We start from the raw sequence: 27,644 nt of genomic DNA, 5'->3' as shown, positions 1-27,644 counted from the left end.
TTAATTTTGTTGGTTTGACGAATGCAAAAAAAGTACGTTTTATATATTATAAGTACCTAATCAATCTTACTAAACATTTTCCTTCACTAGTCACATTAGTTTGAATTACTATGCTGTAGGTAGTTAATATTGAAATTACCTAAGCTACAAAATCCTACAAAATCCTTCTTTTAAATATTTTTTTATATTTTTATTTATTACAGTTGCTACACTCGAAATTGAATCATTTTGGGCTCTATTTGATATTCCCGTAAATGCACTACTAGATTATTGCAAGTGATTTTCCAAGATACCAACACATTTAGCTAGCAAATAAATAAGTTCCGAAAAATTACCTTTATTATTTATTTTTTTAAATAAAAGCGGAACATAAATATTTTGGATTATATAATTATAATAGAAACCAATTTGAGGTTATTTATTCGACATGACTGTTTTTTCTTAAATAATAATCGAAAAAAAGGCTAGATGTCAGTAACGCATTCGTTTGTTCTTTTAAAAACAAAGTACCTACAAACCTTCGAAAAGCACTGTCTACTAGCTTACACATACACGCGCAATTACAACTGAAATAAAACCCGCACATACACATTTCGTTCCCGCATACGCGTTATGTGATGGAAGAAAAGGGCATTTGTAGTTCATGCTTCTCCTGACCCAGGCCGATAGTGGCGCGCTGATCGGTACAATACACTACTTAACCAAATTATCTCTGGCGCGTTTTTCAAATTTTAAAAATATCTACTAATATTTTTGATATTATTTTTTGCTATTATTTGAATGAAATTCTAGTAGAGTAGGCACTGCTAATGTGCCTTTACGAAACGCACGCCACCGGGGAATTTGAATCCTTTCCTTCGGTCCGGCTAGGTTAAGCAAGTTTCTTTGATCGTTTAACTCTTGTGTAGCTCTGATATCACACTAGTTGACAAAATATACAAGACTTGATATATCTCTCTTATTTTCTTAAATGATGACGTCGTATTTTTCGTAATCTTCAAATGGACATTTTCACACCGGATTTGGAAAGTAAATTTTGTATAAGTTTGTTGGATGTTAATACAAAAATATTTATCCTCCACACAAAAAATGAATTTCCGCTAAATTTGCGGACACACGCGCGTAATATGAGCGGTGTTTTCGTGTTTTTTAATTTATTTTACTATAACAGAGATAAATTATATGTTTATTTGCATAAATAATGGAAAATTAATTATTAAACAGTATGTTTCCATGCTTTTTTTTCTTCAAATATCTGAACTTTAGAATATACCGTCTTTTACTAGCGGTAACACGATGTTACATCACCGCGCGCAAAGGAATTATTTACCACAGTATTTGAAGAGTTAAAACACAATGACTTTTTTGGTTATTAATTTTTTTTAAAGCATTTGCCTTATAATGTTCCATATTTGGTGACTGGTTTGATCCATAAATGGCTACCATTTCGTTATTTTGTTTTTCAAATAATTTTTAATTAGTACTAAAACTGTAAGACTGTTACTGAATTCGACAAAAATGTATGACTTATCACTATTACTAATAAGAGTCTTTAATATTTATTAACAATTTGGTGAGAAAACAAAACTTTATTTCATATTTAATCACTTTCCGCTAATAAAACCACTAATAAATTTTTTGCTTTACAAGTATTTTTTTATGGTATGATTATTAAAATCACATGTGTTACACAATATCAGAAGACTTAATGTTTGAAAAAATTAAGGTAAAAAATATAATTAACAGCTATATATTCCGGTACATTAATTTAATTCTTTAGTGGTGAAGTGCCAGTCTGAACAGTTATTGCAGTGATTGTGATCGATCTTTACGAAAAGGTGAGACTTTAAGTAAAAATATTTTATTTACATTTTCCTTAAAAAACAATTCTAATTAAATCTATCTATAAACAATTATTTTTAATTTTGACTCTCAAAAGGTTCAATGACTAACTGATACGCCATAAAGTGATTTCTAAAGAGCATAATAACATTTTTGTATTGAATTAATCCCAAAACAATGTACGTTAAGCGGGTCGCACCCCAAAAAGAACACTGTGGTATGTGGTAAATGTAAACTTTAATAAAAAATATTAATACCCGTAATTTAATGTATATTAACATTATAATGTCCAGTCTACGATACATGCAAGAAAAGCGATTTGCTTATGAATGTTGATAAATCGAAAGTGATGGTTTTTGAAAGGGATGAAAATATAACTAAATGTGAGATCAGTGTGAACGGAGATATTCTGAATCAGGTAGAAGAACTTGTGTACCAGGAAAGTATGTTTACTAGGGCTGGAAAGACCGAGAAAGATATTGAAAGGAGGGTGAGTGCCGGGAACAGAGCAACGGTGCACTGAAATCTACTTTGGCAAACAAATTGCAGTGAAATCCCCTTTTTCAACTATTTCGCAAACAACATAGAATATTTTCATAATTTAATCAGTGCATGTATGTCCTAATCAGTGAATGTGCTTATTAAAATGCATATCGTGCTGGTTTTATATTTTTGTGCAACAACTATGGTGAAGGTGTATAGTGGGTTTTGCATGTTGGTTTGCATGTTGGTTTAATTATCATGACGAAGAGATGGGTGCGTCTTAAAACCGGTAAAGATAGAAAAGTCGGTAGGTGGTTATGTACAAATAAATAATAATAATTAGTCATATTTATAACTTTAAGGTCTATGAAACATTGAAAAATACAGTTCCACTCTTTAAGGTCTACAGAAGGCTAGTTTAAGAGCTTTAAGTTATGAAAAAAATACGCATTTTCATATTTTCCAAATAAAATTAGTTAATGCTGTATGATTTGAAAACACAATAAGGTTTACAAGTAAATGAATTTTATGTTAAAAGTGCCTTAAACGAAATAAAAATTAAATGTGAGAAAAACACAATGTGATTTTTTCCGCGTTTCATCCAAAATTATATGTCAAAGAATAATTTTGAATGAAAGTAAATAGATTAATTAAATAAATCAGGAATTTTTAATAGCTCCCTTCCACCATAAGATGATAGTCATTTTTATTTGCATATCTAAACGTTACAAAAATATCTTTAGTAAAATACGATAATAAACGAAAACAAAAGCCGTTTTCAGAAAAAGTGTACAATTTTGGATTTTGTTCAAGGGAAGAGACCATTGCAGAAGACTGCTGCGAGACATTGCATAGATTTATATACTGTTAAGCGTGTTTAACATTTATACATGGTGTTTTTTAAACCTTGTCACATCCGAAACCACAATGATCAGTATGGGCAAGAAGACATATTAGCATATTTAAAAAAATATTTAGAACATTTTTTTTTTAATATTTAAAAAAAACAAATGGTTGCTTACTTCTGCAGGGGAGAAGTGAGGGGAGCGCGGCGCAGTGTCCGACTCCCCCCTTCCCCCACCTCGTTTCACCCCTGCAGAAGTAAGAAACCATTTGCTTTTTTTTACATTTTATTTTTTAATTTTTATTTGTTCTAAAAAATATTTTGATGTGCCAATATGTCTTCTTGCTCATACTGATCATCGTGGTTTCGGATGTGACAGGGTATAAAAAACACACTGTATTTATGTAATAATATTTGTTTTCAGTATTTTTTTAATATTATGCATGTTTTCACTTTCAATGATGTTGTATCCCAACTGAACACAGGGTTCTTGACTTCATAGAGTTAGGAATACGTTGTTACTTGTTTTTTTAAATACGTATCTTTGTATGAACAAATAAAATTAATCAATAAATAAATAAAAAAGTGAAATTTTTACTTTCAAAATAAAGGCCTCCTTCTCCAACTATGTTACATATTCAATTATTATATACTCAATGCATGTAGTTAAAATAATATACGTAATTATTTAAAGTTAAAAATTTAATGATTGTGCAAAACTCTTTTTTTGCAGATAACATGATTGAAACAAGATTATATTATTTCCTCATGTTAGTGGTGACTTGCCACGCTCAGATATTCAAGTTTGGGGGATGTTCAAATAAGATTATACCAAAGCAAAACTTTACACTGGATGGGGTAACTGATTGATTATATAATTTAAAAAATTCTGTCTCCGGAAGGATGAAAGATACATTTATATGAAACATGAACAAGTATTTTTGACCAGATGGCTTCTTAAATTTAAAGATCCGTTAAAAGTCCTCGGTGCGAGAGGTCCAAGTTCGATTTCTAGCAGGGTGGACTTAGAATATTTATTTGCAAGTTGGTGCACCACTGCAATATTTCACTGTCCCTGGACTGGCATGTGTATCACGAGTCTGATCACCTTTTTATTATGGATAACTTATATAGCACAATTTTTGTAATATAATACCTCAAGGGCGTTTTACAAAGTGATTATATAAAGATATAAATTTAATTTACCTTTTTTAATTTAATAAAAACAATGTACTTTGTCACCACATGCTAAGAATTTATTCAAATGATTTAGAGAATAAGTGGGTTTTAAGTTTCTTCCGAAACATCACTTCAGTCTCACAGTTTCGCACCTCTGCTGGGGGCCTCCATGACGTAGGGCCTGCGACCGCAAATGCGCGTTCACTGAATTTAGCGCGCTGTTTACGTAGAGGTATAATAAAATTTCCTTTCGACGTACTTGTAGCTGATCTAACCGTATGATATCTGTCAGCTAGTTCATCTGGAATGCAGAGTTCCGTTAGATATTCTGGAGCAGAGTTGTGCAGTAACTTATACATAAGCCAGCAGAGTTTGTATTTCACCCTCTGTGGAAAACATAGCCAGTGCAATACCCAAAGTAGTAGAGTGATATGACTGAACTTAGAGACTTCGAAAATAAAAAAATCTCGCTGCGGCATTCAATACAGGCTGTAGGCGAGTTATTTTATTTATTCTTATCTTTCATGTGACAAAAAATATCCAGATACGCTAAGATTGGAGTGCTATTGCAGTACCTAATTCATCACTGGATGTGGATACGGAAACAATGAGTGATAAAAAATATTGTTGAAAAAAAATAAACAGATTTTACGAAATTATCGATTGTACAGGAAACGGCATCAAAAGTATGAAAACACTAGTATTATGTTTTCGAACCTTAACTTCACGCAACTAAAATTCGAGGTACGCGGCATTTGATGTTTCAATGGAGTGCCCTATGCACCATCGATTGTGGATACGGGCACGAAGATGATTCTTTCGTATACATGTTATGTAAATATCATTATTAATTACTATTTTAATACCAATCCAAGTTGTGTGACGAACTGACTATTCTACACGTTGGGGCATAAAAACCAAAGTTGCTCTTGGAAGATTTGATAAATATTAAATTTTAAATATCAAATATCAATTTGTGTTCCGAATTTTACATAATAATGATAACTAGCAGGCAACAGTCGCTTATATATATCTATACCTTAAAGCTGAAACCATAGAATTAAGAATAGTCCAGAAACCGCATGCGCACATCAAACAGAAGGCGACTCAACTACTCATAAATGAATAGGTTTACGTTTTGCCCCATTAGTTTCTTTGTAGACGTCGCTCAGTACGCAGCTCCTGATTTGAATTCAACTATGCCGTGTTGTGTCCTTTTAAAGTGTAAAAATACTGCAATGATCTTAAAGAAACAGGATGGCATCACATTTCATGTTTAAATTACAAACGAATGTTTAAATAGCAAATGAATTAATTAAAAACTTTGAATTATTTTTCCATCTGTCAGATTGTCGAAGAAACAAAATGGGAATTTTGTTAGTGTTGCCAGGGTAGAATTTTTTACCTTACTTTGCTCATTTAATAAAAGAACTAATGAAAATAAGACCTTGGATTAAACATCGCCGTGGGAGACATTTGAACGACATTATCTTTAAAACATTATCAAAAGCATGATAAAAAAATATCCGTTTTGAGTTCAAAGTTCATAAATTCAATTTCTATTATTAAATGACTGTTTGTTTATCTAATCTGTTGTGTCAATCAATGTTTCTGCGTGCACCATAACATTTTATAGAAATTAACACATTGCTTTATTTTTACCTTACATTTGTGTTATATTTTTTTTTCCCATCAAGCAACATTACCCGGCGACTTAACGTATGCGCGCGGCGAAAGTGTGTCTAAGTGGAGGAATTATTGGACACAGTCCGATGTATTCAAATATGATTCTTCGCTTTTTCTGGACTACTCTTAATTCTATGGCTGAAACGCTGGAAGACATTTTTTGCGAAATTGAGTTATGAATGTTTTTTTGTTCATATATTTGGATTCTATTAATGATTACAACTTTGAAGTCCTCCGGTACGGGGCCCGTACACGACAAACTCAATAAAGCATTTTAAGACTATAAATATTATAGATAATAATTAATTTGTAAGGTAACCGGAACTTAATTCGCTCCTTCGCATTTAATCTTTTGGTAATATAATAAAATATAAAAATATTTTTTTTTCAGTATACTGGTAAATGGTACGAAATTTCAAGATACCCTAACTCTTTTCAAGGGATAGACAGTAAATGCGTCAAAGCTATTTACACTGCAAATGGCAAAGGTGGAGTTAACGTCACCAATTCTCAACTAAGCATCATGTAAGGGACATTGAATTTTTTATTTTTATATTTATGTATGTTTTTCTCCCCTACCTGATAGCCCGATACTTTGCGGATCTGGGCTTAAGGGGGGGAGATTTAGCAAAATGTAAATTTAAGCCTTCCAGACAGTAGCCAGGCTCTTTGTAGACCTGGATTTGACGGGAGAGATTTAGCAAAATGTAAACTATCGCCTTCCAGACAGTAGCCAAGCTCTTTAGAGACCTGGGCGGAGATTTGGCAAAATTTAAACTCTCGCCTTCCATACAGTGACCATTCTTTATAGACTTGGGCTAAGAGTGCGAGAACTATTCACGGAGACCCGTAACAATAGATTTTCACAGGTCGCAGTGACGTCAGGAGCTTGAATAGCACTGACCCTAACCTAAAGAATAAAAATAAAAGTAATGTTTTCATCACGCTTCTAGAGTCTTTTCACGTTATTCCTTTATTTTTATTTTCAAATAAGTAAAAAATACGATTGTAACGGAATTAATATTTTTTTCGTGCGACGTTTGATGAATTTTCTTCAAAGATTTAAAATATACTCATATTTATTTTGAACAACCCGAAAACGAGACGTTTTGCGCCCTACGAAATGAACGGCACGTATGACGTTTTGGCGCCAAAGTACGCAATGCTTATAAGAAGCGCAGTTGGCAGCCATAGCGCATGACGTGAAAATGGCGTGATGCCAACTGCGAGCTTTTTTGTATGAACTTATTATTAAATACTAAAATTGTAAATGAAAACTTGCTTTAAAGACATTGACAATTATTTGAACATCGCATGGCACTATAAACACACGCGGATTAAAAACAAGGTCCGTATATACAAAACGTGTGTCAATCCAATCATGACGTATGCAGTTGAGGCGAGGGCAGATACAGTGAGTCTAAAAAATCTACTCAGAACATCAGGAATGAAAGGACTAAGGGCAATGGCAGATAAAACCTGAAGGGACAACATCCATAATCAAGAAATTAGACCAACTTGCGATACCCAACACATGGTACGGTGGAGCAGAACGAGGAAAAAATTCTGGAAAGATCACGTCGATAGAATGGACAGCTCTAGAATCCCCTTTACCGTGGCCCATGAAATCTAAGCTGGTCGCCGTCTGTCTAGAGGACCACCAAAGAGATGGAAGGGCAGCTGGAACTCAGCGTCCCAGAAATCACTATCTAGCCGATAACAGATCAACTGAACTAAATAAAGAAGATGAATTCTAAATATTATAATAAATATATTGTAATTATAACGTTATTCCCGACTTGTGAAAATACCCTATACTATTAGAATTTTATAATGGAGCCGAAGTGCCAACCTTTATGGATAGAAGCGAATTGTTACTATAGAATTAAAAAAACTAAAATGAGAATAGGTTAAATGCTGTCCATCTTAATGGTGAATATATGGTAAAACTATGTGCTTACATTGAGTTCAAATGTTTAATGACATTATTTAATGCGTTGGTGTCTGTTGATAAACCAAGTAAACGTACAAATTTGTGTTGCATTTTGTTTTTTGTACGCACCACTTTATTTAAAAAAATAAAATAACCAGCTAGTTTCGGCAAAATACTTTGTTTTTTTAGGTTTTATCGCAAACCAATATAAAATAAAATTTACACAGTGACGGTAGAATAATTTGAATGAGAATAATGTTCCACAAAAATACAAAGTTAAAGAGCCAATCAAAATACTCAGACATTAAACTCCTCATGGTTCCTAGCACTGCATGCTACAAAAACGAATAAAAATGTGCCTACTGCTGACTGCGACACGGTACAAATTACTAGTACATGATCACATACTTTTTTCTCCAAAACACACAGTTTACCTGGAAGATGCCACCTGCAATGGTAGCCGAAACGTCGGAATAAATCCAACACACACAATATCACCCAAAAAATAAACATATGGATCCGATTTTGTAGTTTTTCTTAAAAATAGTATTGAAATGATTTTTTGCAAAAAATATGTATACCGTAGTCTAAAAACGGTAGATAAAACTAGGCTTTTTTAATGTTTTTTGGATGATCCTAGCTTCCATAAAAAAATCACTTACCGAAAAAACAAAACAGCATACACACGTTTTGAGTTAATATCTGTAAAGTTTACAAAATAACGATGGTCTAGCGCCATAATCCAGGGAGAATATAAAGAAATACTATTGTATGAAAAGCCAAACTGCGTTTCCTCTGGTTGATTTATGCATCTGCTTAGTCCTACCACGTAACGTCATGATGGTTTCTTTATTTGTTTATGATTTGTTTTTTGGTTACAGAAATGGGTCAGAAACCAAAATAGATGGAGTAGCTGTTCCAGACGGAACTTCTGGTGATGGTCGATTTAAAGTATCCTTCCCATCTGCCCCATTCCCTGCTCCTTATTGGGTTCTAGACACTGACTACAAATCCTTTGCAGTTGTTTACTCCTGTGTCAATTTGGTTTTTTTTCATTACGGTAAGATTATGAATCCTTTTGTTAACTCGTAAAAGACTGTGGTAAATAATCAATTTGCGCGCGGTGATGTAACATCGAGTTACCGCTAGTAAAAGACTGAATATTCTAAAGTTCAGACATTTGAAAAAAAAAACATAGAGAAATACTGTTTAATTTTATTTTTTTCCACAATTTATGCAAATAAACATAAAATTTAGCCATGTTTACCAAAATAAATTATAAATCACAAATACGCCGCTTACGTAACGCGAGCGTCCCTCATCACTGTCATCAACCGACTGAAGACTGAATCTATTTTAGACAACACCCGCCGCAGAACAGTGTCTCTGTCTTCTTTGTTTTGACTTATATCTCGTGCTCTCTGTTTGTAAAAGGTATCTGTGTAGATGTGTTGCTGAATTAGCGGACATTCGTTCTTTGCGTAACAAGGATAAATATTTTTTGTACTAACATCCAGCATAGTTAATTAACATAGCAAATTTTACTTTTTAAATCCGTTGTAGAAATGTCTATTTGAAGATTACAAAACAAATACGAGCTCGTAATTTAAAAAAATACGAGAGACATATCAAGTCTTGTATCCTATGTCAACTGGTGTGACATCACATCCACACAAGAGTTAATCAATACTATGACGTGTAATGGTCAGTGCGTGAGCCTACCATGCAAGAGGTCTCGAGTTCGATTCCCAACATGACCAATATGTAATATTTATTTAAAAGGGTGTTTTTACACTAGAATAATTTACAGTATCTGGACTGGTATCTAAAGTGTAAGACTGATCATATTACCTTCATGTAACAAAAAATAATCAAGTTACGCTGCGATTGGTGTACCAATACAGTGCCCTACGCAATATTAGGTGTGGAATGGGAATAATGATGATGACGAAAATCTCACAAAACGGGTTTCTGTGCCTTCGATTCCTGGGATGGTTGACATAAAATATTTATTTAAAAATTGTGTTTTTACACTACGATTTTAATTTCATAGTCCCTGGACTGACACCTTAGCTGATCATCTTGCCATCATATAACTAAAAATAAACAAGGTAATCTGCGATTGGTGAACCAATGCAGTACCCTATGCACCATTGGGAGCGGGAAGGGGAAAGATGGTGATGAATCCGAATATCGAAAATGGGGTTGGCCAGGGAAGACTATATAATAAATAGTAAATTTATGTACATGTACTCATCAAACGTATACGTACACTTTCTGGGAGTGCGACTAGAAGTGGCAGGTGATACATTCAGGAGTATAAAGGTAGTCTGGAGGCCAAAAATGTACTTGGTGAAAACCAAATGCCGCCTATATAACGCCTGCATAAGACCTATTCTCCTCTATGGCTGCGAATCGAGGCACCTCACCAAAGCCCAAAACAGCCGAATACTGAGTTTTGGGAACATGTGTCTCAGAAGAAATTTGGGTTTGCGGTGGTTTGACTTTGTAAGCAATCAAGTAATAAGAAAACGGAGGCAGCAAACTCCAGTGACAACTGTCATCAAGCGGAGGCCATGCGGTTGGCTTGGTCACATACATGTGTATGCCTCCTGAGAGCTTTCACCACGCTTGTCTACTTTACAAGGCATCAGTATCTCGATGTCCTAGACGTCCACTGCTGACTGTTTCGTCGGCAGTTTATGTCAAAACTTTGGGACGAAAACCTGACTTAGGAGGACGCAACGGAGTTGGAAGCATGAAGGCTCTTTGTGGAGACTATATGCTCCAACTAGAGAGTGGACATGGAATGAAGATAGTAGATAAATTATCAAGGGTTCATGGTAAAAAGTTTAAAATTAAAACGAAATAAATAAAGCACTGTTAAAATTGTAGAAAGATTAATTATTAAAGTAATTTTAAAGAAACTCTCTGCATCTCTACAATACGGAAATTCCATATATATTTTTTAAAGTTCATACAGTGGACACTATTTATAAAATAAATTCCATTATGCAAATTTAAAATGAAAAAAAAAAGAATTTGAGATGAATTACTCACACAGATACCAAAATCATATTAAAATACCTAAATTCCACACAACTCATGATCAAAATAGCTTTGTCTGCAAAGGTATCAAAAATTACAATTATCTCCCTTATGAACTAAAAACTGTTCAAACCACGTTCAAACTAATATATCAATAAATAAATATAGTAAATTAAAAGAAATTTTTTGAACATGTGTGAAAACTGCATTCAATTTTAAATAGTATGAATGTATTAATATTTTCTGTTTTTCTATTGATTTCCTTTTTTTTGTTTTCTCATGTACTCAAAATGTATATTCAAAATGATGTAAATTCTAATAAACAAATAACAATATCAAGTCACTTCCCAAGCACAAAGGTTAGTTTTTTTTTAGAGAGTTACAGTTATAACATTTACTAGATGTAAAAAAGTAGATTTATGTAGAATAAAAAAAAAACTTGTACCATTTATAAAATACGAGTATATTTAAAAAAAAAGAAATCTATGAATTTTCGTCAACATTTGCAATGTATGTACAAATATAAAAAAAATAATCTAAATAAAATAACTTTTAAGAAAAAAAAATATTTAACTTTTTTTACATAATGTTATTTGTTCATTGGCGGGCTTATTGCAAATGGCAATTTCTTCCAACCAACCAATTAAATAAAAGTTTTATATTTCTAATTTAATTAACAGAACATATTACGCTCTTTCATGACATTGGTCGTAGGGAGTCAGAAAAGTTGATGCATGCCACGGATTGGAGATTCTTACTGGATGTCAAAAATAAAATATAAATAATAAGGAATAATTTTAAAAATATATATTTATAGATGACAACCATGAAGTTTCGCATAAATAAATTGTCTATGTTTTTATGAATGTATGTATGTGTATGCGCATGGGTGTATGTACGTGTGTGTGTATGTACATGTGTATATATGTGTATGTCAGTATGTATATGAATCAAAATGTGTATCCGAATAAGTTTATATTTTGTTTGTCTGTGCTCTATATTAATTTGTTAACTATTATAATATATTAAAATGTAATTGCCTAGCTTGGAACGGGGTATGTACCCTTGTTAGCTGGGCAAAGTGAACATGTAATTGTATTTTGATAAAAACTGTGAATAAATAAATTTAAAAAAATAAAGATTAAAAAGCTTAAGACATATAAAAATAAAAATAAACGTATTTGTTTATAAATTAACTTAAATTAAAACTATTACTCAATGGGAAAAAGGAAAAAAAGAGGAAAAAGGAAAGGAAGAGAGATAAAGGAAGAGAAATTAGATATTTCTTCAGATGTGATTTAAACAGCGATAATGTAGTAACACCTTTGATGGTGGATGGGAGATGATTCCACAGTCGAGCCGCATGGACACTATATGAGTTAGAGAAGAAAGAGGAATTGTGGAGGGGTATTCAGACAGTGCCTTGAGTATTAGAACGAAGATGTAAACCATGAACTAATAAGCGTTGAAAATTTTCACGTAGGTTTATAGGAGCGTTAGGACTATGAAGTACATTGAGCAGAAGTGAGAGGGAGTGATAGTCTCTCTCTATTTACATGTCGTTCTTTTGATTATTTCCAATATTTCTGTTTCTCTCCATCCGGTTAGTGTTAAATCCTCTTTTATTAAATGAGCTTTTTGTTTTCTTTTTAGAATACCTCTGGATACTATCGAGGTCTCGTCTTGTGTTAAAGGAATTCAATACGACTACAACAGCTGTTCTTGATAAATTTGGACTTGATCAAAAACCACTTATACGTACAGAGCAGATATTGTGTCCATTTTTACACTAAAAAACACAAAATCAGTCCAAATATGTATGACTACAAAATAATAAAATGTCAAACAAAATAAGAAATATTTTGTTTTTTTATTGCATTACACATATGTGGGGTTCATAGTCCATTGATCATTGATACACAGAAGTGCATTCATTTTACCTAAAATAGAGCGACGACCGATGAAGCGAGTCATAATTTTCTATTTACTCTTTATTTCTGCTTTATTAAGTTAGTTCATAACATCTTAAGAACTTATGTAAACTTTTAGTAATCCTACAATTTTCTATCATAATTTCTCAAAAAATATTTTTTCAAATTAATTTTAAATATTTCCATTTTTTCTATTGCCTTTATTTCTTCAGGTAACTCATTGTAAACCTTCATTCCTTTGAACAATGATTTTTGAGATTCTGTTTCTCTCCTTATTGGTAATCTTATCTTTTCCATACCCATTGTTTCGTATGTATGACATTGTTGGTCATCCCCTTAATTATTTTATGCTTAAAAATTGCTACATATATTTAATTTGTTGCTTTACTGTGAGCAAGTTATTTTTTTGTACATTCTTTCTACATTAGAATAGATATTTCTTTTGAGTATAATTCTCATCGCCTTATTTTGAAGAATTTGTATATTTTAAATTTTTCCTTCATTACATAAAAAAATAATGGACGAAAAGTAATTTATGTGTGGACATATTATTGTTTTATAAATAAGAATACTACTTTTCATATATTTTACATTTCATAATCTTCCTATAAATGATTTTTTTTTGTTACATATTGAGAAGGTGTTTTGAAATTATAATATCTATCCAAGTAAACCCCGAGATTCTTTATTTCGTCAACAGAATTAATATTCAAATTATTAATATTAATATTGTAACCCCGGGGTATTATTTTTTTCCTAATATTCATATATTTTGTTTTTGATATATTTAATTCTAATTTATTGACTTTTAACCATATTGATATATTTTCTAAATTCTAATTAATTAATTTAAAAAAAAAAAACGTATTTTTTTCCTCATTGTCATCATTTTCTTTTCGCGCCTAATGGTGCATGGGGCACTGCATTAATACACAAATCGTAGCACATCTTGATTTTTTTTGTTATTTAGAGGTAAGATGATCAGTCTTACGCTTCAGGTACTAGTCCAGGGACTATGAAATATTCTGGTGTGAAAAACCCTTTTAAATAAATATTTCATTTTAATCATGTCGCGAATCGGGTTGTGGTCCTGTGGCTAGTGTCTCGGACTCACAGACCAAAGGTCTGTGGTTCGAATCCATTTTCTAATAGTGAGTTATTTACAACTCGTTGAAAATGGCCCTCAAAATTAATTATTTGGGTAAATCATAAGAACGCAAATATTTCTTTAAAAAAAAAAAAAAAATCAAACCCGAGACCTAACGTATGGCGGTCAAACGCGCTGACCATTACACGTATTTTTTTAAGGCTTAGTAATTAACTGTACTAAATATTAAATGTATTATCCAAGCTTACACCAAATCCCAAGTACTTTATTATTTAAAAAGGGATAAGGAACATTTTCGAGAAGGAAATATGGAATGTTAGGCATTTACAGCTCGACAGATAAGAGGGCAGGAGGGGAAAAATGCCTCCCGCAGACCAACAGGCAGAAGCGTCTGACACATATAAGCGACTACAAATAGCGCATGTTCTCAAAACTCACCAACGTGTCTCGCGAGCGTCGTGTTTTTATCCCAAACTCCTTCCAAATTACATGAATCCGATATTCAAAACAATAATACCCCAGGTGAGTAGAACATGACCTGACGTTTAAAATTTCGGAATGGAAAACAACTAACATCTACCTACATAGCGACATACAACAAAAGATCTTCAAGGCCAGAAGAGGATCAAATAAGATTATAACACGTACCGAATAACATAAAATGGGATGTTCTAGGCATATGTGAGAGGAGACGGAGAGGATAAGAAGCAATAATCGTACAATTCGGACACATCCGTCATAAAAATAATAATTATTACTATGTTAAGGTTATTGGCTCAGCGGAAAAAAAAAGAATTATTAGATTAAATCAACTAGATTAAGAATAATAAATTGTATATTTCAAATATTGATTTGATTTGATTTATCATATTGATGCATATTGTGGAAAAATGCTTTCATACATAAATGTAAAAAATACATTTAATTAAAATATGTCACTCAAAAAATGCGACGTGTTTGTTCTTGGTTGTTGTGACGTCAAGATTCTTGATACTGTGTTGAATAAATTTCAATGACCAAGAACAAATAGACATGAATCATGACGTATTAGGGGCTTGGCCAATGGAATGTCCGTTTTTGCGGGAATTCACAATAATTACAACTTTAAAAATATTTATAATGCTACCAAAAATTAGCAAAAAAATTTAGAAAAAAACTGGGCAGTATTTCATACACCTTTATTTCTTTAAAAGTGTAAAAAAGGGATATTACCCTATTCACCATACAAATCATCTTTATTCAGTTATTTTTAGAAATGTTTACTGCCATAACATTCTTAAGATAAACATACCTCTCTACTAGTTATTTATTATTTATACGGCCTAAACCAATTCAATAGTTACATGAAGAAACATAATATACAAGAAACTGAACAAAAAGAACATAACACTATGTAACAAAAACAAACAAGGGAAATACAATTATGGCATACAATATATTCATCAACACGATAAACATATAAAACTTCAAGCTAAACCATGCCAATCCATCTTCATCCTACACTGTTTTAGTGGCGAAAAATCTACGAAAAGCCGGAAGATCTATCCCGAAGAATTCCAAGTTATATTAAAACACTACATTATTCAACTGCTGAAAAGTATATGCATCTTGCAAAAAAAACACCTTTCTGAACATTAATAAATCCACTAGGCCGGATAACATTCCTATCTTGGAACTAATTTGATATTAAAAACTATAAAATTCCTTCTATTGGCTTTTTAAATTAAAAGATACAAAGCAATTAAGTTGATAACATAAACACGGATTTTCTATAGCTTTGAATTATAGGTCTCCAATAAATTTACACTTGAACATTATTTTTTAGGTTTAAATGACGCATTGCACAAATGGTTTGCAAGCTTTCGGCTTATAGATTTGTTTGCCATTTTGGCATTGGCCGTTAAAACTTAAGAGAGTGCAGTTAAAAATTTTACGTTTTATCAATTACAAGCTATCTATTCCTATTGAATCTTGAAACTATGACTTATTAATGAATACACTTGATTTGGAAAGTTTATCCAGAAGACGGAAACTGAGTGATTTTATGTTTCTCTTTAAGATAATAAATGGCATGTTGGACTCTCCTAATATGCAAAACGTGATTCAATTCCGAATACCTGTTAGGACTACTAGACATTATGTCCCATGTCATAAAGATATTGTTGCTACTAATTATGCCATTAATTCACCTATTCCAAGATTGCACAGTCTAGGGAACCTGATCAGTTTTATTGTCATTTTTCACATTAGCAAAATAAAGTTCAAACATACTATTAAAAAAATAGTTTAGGATTCTGACTGCTATTTAAGTATTTATGTTAATTTGTAAAAATAAAAAAGAAATATTAAAATAAACACACGTCACATATATTTTTAAACGTATGACTAGATATTAGTTTTTTTATAGTTTTTAAAATTTATTAAGCATTATTTTTTTTAATTCTAAATATTAAATTTTTTAAAAAGTTTTATATTTTATTTCTTTTGCTATTTTATTTTAAAACGGTTGTGAACCCCTAAGCTCTTATCGGGAGACATTTAGTATGTATGTAAATATAAACAGCTACCCAGGGAGTTGAATCAAGTCCTTGTCTACAAAAATTTGGAGAAAATATTGTTGATAAATCCACCTGGTTCATGAAGAAGTTTAAAACTTGAAAAAACAACATTTTCAGGCGTAGCCTAGTATGTACGTGAAATAATTTAGCTAGATGAATCTCACCCCCATAAATAAAAGTTTCAGCTTTTTAACTTCACAAACATCAACAGATGAAAGAATTGAAGGAATATAGATGTTCAAATATAGGCAGAATGGTGAATGTTACACAGTGAGTAAATTGGCCACTTAAACCAGCTATTGACAGGTCATAAGCCCTGTAGATGCCTAGATTTCTATATTACCTTATCCTTGATGTTCTTCATCTTTGTTGTAATATGTTAATGTTAACACAGCTCCCCAGGGTTATCTCACTATAATAATTATAACTAATATGTATGCAAAAAATGGACAAAATTCAAAAATATATTTTACTATCTTCAAACTAAGTGATACTTTTTTGATATTTAAAAAGAGACTAAGAGCTTTTTAAAAAAAGGTAAACGGAAACCTATAGATATAACTTAGTTCTTACCTACACTGATTTACACATTTGGATATACTCAATATGTGTTACTAAATAAATACAATAAGTCTACCCATGTCAATAAAGGATTTATATTTTTCATATAAAAAATATTATATAATATAACCTTTGTTTCATATAATATTATGTAAATAATAAACATACCAAAAACTCTTTTAATAAAAAAATATCTCTAAAATTATTCGTCGAATCGACGAAGAATGGTTAGGTTTAGTGGGGTTCGTACGAATGTTAGGTATCCAAAGTTAAACCAGCCTTGCGGATTTTAATGAATGTGACCTTATGGTTTTGTTAAATCGGCCCTACGAGCCTCAGATGATCGGCTCTTAGGGCCACGGTTGATTATAATCTCGGGCACCTAAAAATATCGCTCCTTTGGCATCACAATTTATTTTTTGTTTTTCGGAGTAATCGAAATGTAATATTATCGTATTTTTCACTCAAAGTAATGTCATCAAAACCACAAAAATATACATTTATTAAATTTCAATGCAAGACGTTCGGTTAGTAAACGATCAAAATTTAATGAAGAGAATAAAAAATATGTTATTTAAAAAAATAAAAGTCAGCTGTCGCCGACTGTTACGTGCTAGTTTATTCAGCTCTTTAGCCTTCATTTCATTGGCCACACGGTACTTAATGAACCTGTTCTATTCAGTTGACAGATTACATAAGGAGGGGAAATTTTACAGCATGTAACATCCAGCGATAGCAAGTTTATAAATAAAACTTATTGGAGAAATGCAATTCATCATTTAGTTATATAATTGACTTTTTTTATGCATTATCATTCGAAGACCACTAAAAAAACATAATTAGAACATGCATTTATAATTGCGTTAGGCTATCTTAAATACTATTGATAAAAACAAGTAATTGATTGTGATAAAGATGTGATAACCGAATAAAAAAGAAGGCGGATTGGTTTATTTTATTTATCAAGGTCAGTACGTATTCAAATATTTTAATTTTTACAAAATTAAAATGACGGAGAGAGTATTTTATGTTCACCCGGGTCATTTTTATTTGAGTACAAAAATCTTCGATCTTCGCAAATTCGACCACATAACCGAATATCGCACGCAACTCCACTAGCTCAGGCATAGAATAAACATTCACATTCTCTCACTTCTTCGCAATATTTTAAATTATCCCACTTTGCCTGTTTATCTGAGAGAGCTCTTCCAACCTCTATCACAACACAGACTATCTCTCCGTTCTAGTGACGAGATAACCCTTTTAATACATTTTCATCGCTCTAATTTTCTTGCCTCCTCTTTCACAGTAGTAGCTGCTCGATTGTGGAATAATCTACCCACTTATGTAAGAGACATCCCTTCTTTATTTACATTTAAATCAATATTGAAATGTCACTATTTAAGTTGTTCCTTTGACCTTCTTCTTTCCTTCCCATCCCCTCTCCTCTCTTCATAGTACAGTGTTAATTTTTTTTTTGTATTTTCTTAATCCTTGTTTTTAATTTTTGTATAAAATTGTAAGATTCAATATATCCATGTAGGTACTTGTAATTTTATCGAACGGAACGGTTAAGGTAGGTAGGAAGAAATCGCCTTTAGGCAGTATGCCTGCCCTTATACGTATGTAAATTGAGTTAGTGTAAAATAAATAAAAAATAAAAAAGTCGATTGATTTTTTTCTGAATTATCGAAAATACGTACTTGATAAAGTAAACCAGAAATGGTGACATCTAAATATATATTTTTTTAATATTTGTTTTAAACACTACCTTCACGTAAACAAAAAAAGACACTTTATTTGTAAAGAAAACTACACTTAGTAAAATACATAATAGAATATTGGTAAAGGAAAGTAAAAAGAAAAAAACACCCTTATTCAATTCATTTATTTTATAAATAACATATACATTACAAAAATATATTCAATGCGTACATATTATAAAAAAGAAAAAAAAAATACACGAAAGAGACTCATGTCAAAGTAGTAGAAGAATCCTGCTTCGGAAAACCCCTTCGGATACATGGAACAGATCAATATCCAGAGCGATGTTGTTCAGCATAGCGGTAGCCATTCCAACAGGCATAACCATAGGCAGGTTTGTTCCTGAATATCGGAATATGAAACAATCTATGCTGACGCTGTCTTAGGTTATTATCAGGAACATACAAACCAATGCTCATCATAATCTCAGAATTATCGATCATACCGTGCAACAATCGATAAAAATGTGTAGTCAAATACACATTCCTTCTAGTCTCTAAACTGTTGTAGCCAAGCATACCCTGGAGAAACTCGTACCCATTTATCGGGTTGTAATCTAATTCCAGATACCCCAAATTTTCTTAACTGAAGATAACTGCGGAAAGATATCGACTGGTAAAACAAGGATCTTACCATTGCCCATTACGGTGCAAAGATTGACAGCCGTCACCCGCTCGATCGTGAAGTTTGAGACATTTACGTAAATATTTTTCAAATTTCAAAATAACATTTTGTAAATAAGGGTGAGCAGGGCCGGTTTTAGCACTACCAACGCCCTGGGCGGAATTTTTACGGCGCCCCCTATCTTCCACCCTTTCAGACCCATACGAAAAAAGGCAAGGTTTATAATGAAATAACCATTAATTAAAAAAATGCTAATAAAATTTTACTTTTCTAGCCTTTATTTCAATGAACTCTTTTATACGTACTTAAGTTTATGTCTTTCACAATTTCATTATCGATTGACAAAGATGCCAGGTTTGTGAATCTAGATTTAAATATTGTCGATCGTAGATACGTTTTTATCAGTTTAAGCTTAAAAAAACTCCTTTCCCCACTAGTAATCGTTACAGGTAGGTAAAGTGATCAATATTCGCAACGCTATCCATAAATTTGGGTACAGTTCTTGCAAGTTACGATCTTTGATAAAATTCAAAACAACGACAGGATTAACCACATTCTGATTGGGCAAAAATGATTTAAGACTTATGAGTTCATCACACAACATACAACCATCTATATCGGATTTAGAATCTGCTGTTAATTTCTATTGGAAATTACCACAGAGTTTGAGAAGGTCTGGTTTTTCCGGAATCTTTTTTATACTAAACCAAGATTTTGAGTGCTCATTTAACTTTTTAAATCTTTACGGAGTGAAATTAAGGTAGTGTCCAAAAGGCTGTCGAAAAATTCAACTTCAAATGACTTTTTCGGAGTAGTTATAGTCTCATAGTGGGCCACTATAACGAGTTTGTCGCTAGATTTAGGAAATTTACGAGTAAGTTGGATTCGCTCGATGAGTGAGTGGATAAAATTGGGCGCCTGCAGCGCCCCTTTATATCTGGCGCCCTGGGCGGTCACCCAACCGCGCCCTACCCTAACGCCTCTACTGAGGGTAAGCGTATTTAGGTTAATTATAATTTTAATTACAATCCGTGTATTCAACATACATTACATACATAACAAGCATTATTTTGACATGCCTTTGATCGGTTATGTTTCTGTTGCGATTTGTAAGAAGATTTGTCTTATGCCCAATACCGGCTACCCGATAAATGACACGCAGTTCATAATTTTGGCTACCCGCTTCAGTTTGGAAGTATAAAATATAAAACTAAAAAATATTTGTTTTGCATGGAAACTTCATCTCAATCGACTCATCCCAAGAAATGGAATCCTCCATGATAGCTTTGATTTTATTTTTGATGTTGCTTTAACAGTTGATTCGATTACACGACGACCCTAAAACATGACGATTATTATTTACAATAATAATAATCATTTTTAACACTTAATTTATTATGTTATTTTTTAGTACCCTATCAAAATAGTACGTCTATTACCGGGAATATATTTTTTTCTAAGGCAGCATATCTCTTTTCTTATATACTATCCTTATAAAGCTTTAAGCAAAGTCTCTAAAGTATTTTAATTGTACAGACATGATAAACACTGGGTACAATTATGCATTAGCACACTTATTAGGAAAATCGACAATTTTCTTCAGTTCAAGGATACCTAAAACACGGTTCCTAATAAATAGGCAATTTCCCATACATACTTTTTTTGTTTTATTTGTTCTTTTACTATGATGCTTTTTTTTTACATTAAACGGGGGATTTTTCACGGAACTCTTTCGGATATTTTTCAGCTGATTTTCAATTTAATTTTTGGTAATGCAAATTTGATCGTTATTTAAACAGATCAAACAAGATTGCTTTCTTTAAAAATAATTTCTTCTAGCTTCTTTTTTTAAATTTTTTAATTAGGTGCATTGTAGACATGCGCAATTTAAAATCCCTACCAACAACTGCAATTTTACCACTATTTTGTATCGTTTCATTCATTTTGAGTATATTTTCGTCACAATAAGTCTTCACATCTCGAAGTGACGTGAGGAGCTTTCAAAGTACTGACCCCCACTTTTAAGAATGAGAAGAATAAGAACGTCACTACATTGCGAAAAATATCGCATTATAACGAATCCGCACTTGCCGGGGTCGCGATCAACGGGGGTTACCTGTATTCTACTTTAGTTTAGTTTAATTTATCAGCGTGCGTCGCACTCTTGAGTATGAACACACATTTCGGACACAACAGCAGGTGTTATAATAAATAGTAAAATAATATGGAAGGGCTAGTTGTTCCTAAATAGTGTAATAAAAATGGCCAAAGGACACAGCAATACAGTCTGTCTAAAACATGTAAAATGTTACCAAAATATGTGTGTGTACACATGTATGTTGTGAAAGAATATATGTACATCTGTGTATGTGAATGTATGTACCTGCATGTATGTTAAATTTTGTTTATAACATAGAAACTCTGCTTGCCCTTGTATATGACATAGAAATTTGTTTAGTCTCCCACCAGTCTGACGATGTCGGTATCGACGAAACCCGGTCACTGGTACAAATTTATAAATGAGAGTGAAATTAAACTAAAATTAATATAATTAATTATTAAATGTACGTATTTTTTAAATTATAATTTGATTTGTTGAGAAAATCTTACTGTGACGTAAAACTGATTAAATCAGTATATCCACAGGCTATGCCTATGTGTGTTTTTTTTCTTATCTTGATGTTCTAATGTTATTCACGTGTACTGTAAACCGATGCATAAGAAAAAAAAACAAATTCATGTGTATATATATATATATATTAAGGTTAAGAAAAGTGAGATAAATTCAGGAGTAAGACGTATGTTCAAATTATGTATGATTTAAAAAACTTTTTTTACTAATGATAGTCCTAATTTTAAATAAAATGTGGTGATATAATAAAATATGTAGTGTTTTCAAATCTTTATTTTATAAATGTACAATAAAAATATAACATTGAAAAAATACGTAAGAGCCTGGAGACGAATGGCATGCTTGAAATTCAGCAGGACTTTAATAAAACTTAATAAAAAAATAATATATAAGGTTTATGTATTTTTTTAAATTTATTATTTTTTTAAATTTTTTAAATTTAATTTAATTTTATATATTTTTTTATGTAGAGAGTTTCTTTGTTTCAGGTCCTGACTAGCTAGGAAATTCCTGTGTTTAGGAAGGACCTTTTTTTTACATGTGTTTTTTTTTTCATTTTTTATTATTTCACTAAATGATGCTTAATAAATTCAAAGAATAATAATAAAAATAAAAAAAAATCAATATAAATATAAATTAGAAAACACATAAGTAATAATAATAAAAATTCATGTCATACCATATTTATATGCTATAAACGTATTAATAATTAAAAAAAAGAGTGGCCCACGCTCAGACGGTGAAGTCATTGTGGGCATTTTTTCCAATTTATGTTATAGCTTAATTTTAAAATGAATTTTTTTAAAGTGTATTTTTGTTATTTTAATTCTATGTAAATATTTATATGGAAAAATAAACAAATAAAAAATTAGTCGATCTTTTTTTTCCAACCCATGTTCTATAGATTTTATATTATCATTTTTTATTTTAAGTGAATGTAAGGTAAACAATTGCAAACAAGATTTATTTGTCAAAACAAAACGTAATTTGACAGATTGGTTTTTTGATTATCAATAGATATTAAAAAAGTACCATTTATTGTACTTACGTGAGATATTATATTTATCGATTACAATGAGAATTATGTGATAGATTTTACACCATTTTAATCAGACTGTTTTAATCTTCAATTGAATAAAACTAGTAGAAGTATTATTTTAAGAGCTATATGATTAATCTTTTTTGATCTGAGATTGAAGTTTTATGATCATCAACATAAAAATATAACTTAAAAAATAACACGTGTTATGTTTGCTAACGTTGTACTGTTTTCAAATGTGATCGAATTTCAGGAAAGTTATATTTTGTTATAAATAAATATTCTCATTCTTCTAATGTACCCAAATATTTCCATTTTCCTGACTTTTTTTAATGATGTGAATCAAATCACTATTAGAAAACGGGAAACAAGTTAAGGCGAAGCGAGGATCATGCCTTTTTATGCGACATTAGCCATGGGACTACAACCCGGTTCAACCACTCGAACATGTCTAAATTTGAATAATGATCTTCTTAATTTAACCCGGTTAAATAAACAAAATTGTCACTTTAACTTAAAAAAACAACAAAATATGAAAACACTGAAGAAATAAATATGTTGAGTGTGGATTTACTGACTAAACTCTTTAACACTTCTTCTCTTGTTTATTATTTGCTTTTCTGTCAGACTCAAAAAACATAACTTAAAGGCGTGACGCAGAAGCGTTTATAATAATAATAATAATAATAATAATGTTTGAATAATTTAAATAGCGCCATTTTTGTGAAAATCCCCTCAAGGGCGCTGTACAACAAATAAATATCTCAACACGTTATGCAGCTACAGAGCGCATGGACGGTTGGGATTCTAGTTCCTCGTCTCCAATTATGATATATTACAATTATGATGTATATGAGCTAGATAACAGAATGTCTTGCAGCTACAGAGCGTATGGATAAAAAGAAATCTAGCCCCTATTTACATTTTTATTTATATTTTTTTTATTTGACGATGAAGTTTAGAGTTTAAGTGATATTTTAAAAACGAAATAAAAAGCAAATTTATAAAATTGGAAGTTAGATAGCAACAAGTCTTGCAGCTACTGAGCGCATGGACGGTTGAAATTCTAGACCCCATTTACTAAATTAAGATATTTGATAGTTGATAACATTTACATAATATGATAAAAATAATATGATAGTTAACATCACAAAAAGTCTTTGCAGCTTCAAAACGCATCGACAAATGGAATTTCAACAACATAAGAATGATTTTAAAAAGTTAATAATAAAAAATAATTTTAAAAACGCAATAATAATACATTGAGCAAAGAACTAGTAAGTATGGCAATTAAGTGAACATGTAACAGCACAAAAAGATATAAAAAACTAAACAAAGATAGCATTCCTTAACTTATTATTAAGGTTAACAAGACAATAGACGATACTCAAACTCAAACTCGTCTCTGCTTTATTTTGGTATGCAGTAAACAGGATCTATTGTGTTTTCCTAGTAAATAACTGTAAAAACACTTGGTTCACATTTGGCTGTTCCCTGGGAGATGATAGTAGAAACGCATCTGTGTGCGTAGTGTAGAGTGTAAGTACCAAGGAATCTATCCGCTTGTTAATTTTGTTTGTTATTATTATACGCATATTTATAATTATGTGTATTATATTTATTCATTTTATGTGAAATACGTATGCCTAATTTTCGTCAAAACTCACCTCAAGGGCACTGAACAACGATAATTCAAACACTTATAGAGTGCAGAGCCAGAATAGCCACTTATGAACTCTGAGATTCTAGTTCGTTGTTTACAATAAAGTAAACTATACAAAAATAGAGAAAAGAACCGTTGGCGTGGATCCATCACATAAATGTCCTAAGCACATACTATTAATTTGTTTAAAGGAAATGTACGGAACAAATTATGAAGGTACATGAAAAAAAAACAAATGAAAAATTGGTTTATTAGAATTATTTGAGTAAAAGGAGTTATAAAACTTTACTGGTATAATACATCAGAAAACAAAATTTTATTCAAATACCCACATAAAAATTAGAAAATAAGGGAATGGGAATGAAAAATATTATATTAGTGTGAAATACATAATTTAAATATTGCATAAACTTTATCAGAAATAGACTACACAAGAAAAACATTTTTCTTCAAAAATAACATTAATAAATATTAAACTAGAAATAAAAATAAAGTAAAGCTACCATTTCGCAAGAAGACAAAGACGCAGAACTCGTTGATGCACCGAGCTGTACATTTATATTACAAGGAAATACTATTCATCATCATCATTCCCTTTCCACACCTATTGGTGCATAAGGAAATATATTGGTAGACCAATCGCAGTGTATCTTGATCATTTTTGTTACATGAAGGTAAGACGATCAGTCCTACGCTTCAGGTGCCAGTCCATGAAATATTATACTTAGTGTAAAAATGCCTTTTTAAATAAATACTTCATGTCAACCATATCGGAAAACGAACCTGAGACCTCTTGCATGCTAGACAAACGCGCTGACCCAGTGGCCGACACCACAAGGCCGACAAAACTATCAAGGTATATTCTAGAATGTTTTGAGGATGTCCAAATGCTTGCCGACTGGCTGGATTTTCTCCCTAGGGAGTTGTTCATATTTAAATTTGTTGCAACATAGAGGGAAAACTTCCCTTCTCAAAAATGTTTAAATAAGGTTATTCTTATTGCTTACAATGTGCTTAAGATGTTCACAGTATTATTTAAACGAGACTGGAATAAAAGATTAATACCAGAGAAGTACAACAGGGTTTCAAAAAAAAATGACTCACAGGATCCACTACAAATGCGGTCTTCATTCTAAGACAAGTAAAGGAAAAGAAAATTAATAAAACAAAGATGCATTTGTGTGTTTTGTCGATCTCTTTAAGGCCTTTGATAGGGTACTGCTAAAAGATGTTCAAAGGATACTAATGGAAAGAGCGATAAGTGATACATTAGATAAAACTATCCAAAATCTGTATAAGGAAATACTATTAGAAATAAGAGAACCAAAAATTTAATTTAATTTAAATGTTAGTTAAAAAAACATGTGATTTGTAATATTTTCTGCAATAACTTTGTGTATCATTTTAAATTAAACTTGGAGAAATAAAACTAAGAACTATACCCTGAAGAAGGTAACAGTTGGTTACCGAAACTAGTTGGTAAAAATAAAGTGAGTGTATCAAAAAACAAAGTATAAGTTTTATTTCTCCAAATTTAAAAAAAACATGTGTTTAGCAGATTAGTTATTTCTTAAAAGTAATCGTATTTGGGTTTTAAAGGAGTTTTTTTTGCGTTTTCAAAATTATGTTTTTTTATAAGATTTAATGAGTTTGTGATCAAATATGATTGTATTGAAGGGTTTTCTTGGTTTACAATATTTAAGTACTTTTAATTAATTTAACGTCAACTTTACCCTGGTGAGTCTGTTTTTTATTTCTCATGATTATTCTTGAAGTTTGTCGTCGTTTGTTGGGATAATGTACTGCTGGTTGATGTGTGGTGCAATTGTGTCGTAGGGGATTTTGCATAAACTCTGATTAACAAATCTGGTTATTTCGTTTTGTACTCTGCTTTTCGTCATAATCTTTTTCGTTATAACTTTAGTGTTGTTATGAAATGTAAAATTCAAGAGAACATGTTAATATTTAGTAAACAGTCAAATATTAATTAGACATAAGCTAATAAAAACACATTCAAAAATATTAATATCATTTAAATTTTAACACCAAATAATAAAAAATAATTTAATTAAATCAGAAAAAAAAAGTCTTCAGGATATTTTTATTAATAAATTTGATAAAAGTTTTTCTACTGACATTTCTTTGCGGATCTGGTAATTCTCTGATGATGGAGACCAGGTTGACGATATTGGTCACGAAAGAACTCGGTCATAGGTGAAAATTATAAATAAAAGTTTAATAAAAACCAAGTACTATTTGACTATTTTTACTATCATATTCATATAAATTAGGTTCGTAAGTAAAAAAAACATATCCGTTATACTGCAAGATCAATCTGAATAAAAAACTTTAAATTTTGAATTAACGATTCGCACTTAATAATTTATTATTTTAAAAAGATCCAGGATTATTTTAAAGTTTCAAAATTAAAGTATTTAATTTAATATTATTGATTAATAAAACAAATAAAAAATAATAATTGAAACAATTTTAATTGAACAACAAAAAGGTCAACATAGAAACAGTTAGATTTAAATAATGTTATCCGCATCCATAATAATATTATGACACTATCAAGATAACACTTTTTGGCAAATCAAAAATAGCCACAATCAAATAATATTTTTTTATATCTAGATTTCGTTGACGTAAAACAACAATTTATCGGATATTTGCTGTGTTGTGTTTGATAAGATTAAACATTTTAATTTCTATAAATTAAAAAAATAGTTAGCGGCCTTATTAGTTC

General features: G+C 31.2%; 1 protein-coding gene across 1 annotated transcript; it reads left to right on the top strand.

Moving 5' to 3' along the window:
* The first annotated feature begins 1,715 nt into the window (after positions 1-1,715).
* Positions 1,716-12,882, top strand: LOC148285663 (apolipoprotein D-like). The gene is made up of 5 exons (XM_088240112.1): positions 1,716-1,838; positions 3,903-4,027; positions 6,426-6,559; positions 8,849-9,027; positions 12,669-12,882. Exons 2-5 carry the CDS (start codon positions 3,908-3,910, stop codon positions 12,806-12,808), a joined length of 573 nt encoding a protein of 190 aa, XP_088096238.1. The 5' UTR covers positions 1,716-1,838; positions 3,903-3,907; the 3' UTR covers positions 12,809-12,882.
* Positions 12,883-27,644: the final 14,762 nt, after the last annotated feature.

The sequence above is a fragment of the Micrasema longulum genome, unplaced genomic scaffold (genome assembly GCF_059751315.1).
Source record: "Micrasema longulum isolate JH-2025_06_02 unplaced genomic scaffold, ASM5975131v1 h1tg000015l, whole genome shotgun sequence".
Lineage (NCBI taxonomy): Eukaryota > Metazoa > Arthropoda > Insecta > Trichoptera > Brachycentridae > Micrasema > Micrasema longulum.
This window is presented reverse-complemented; position numbering and strand designations above follow the sequence as displayed.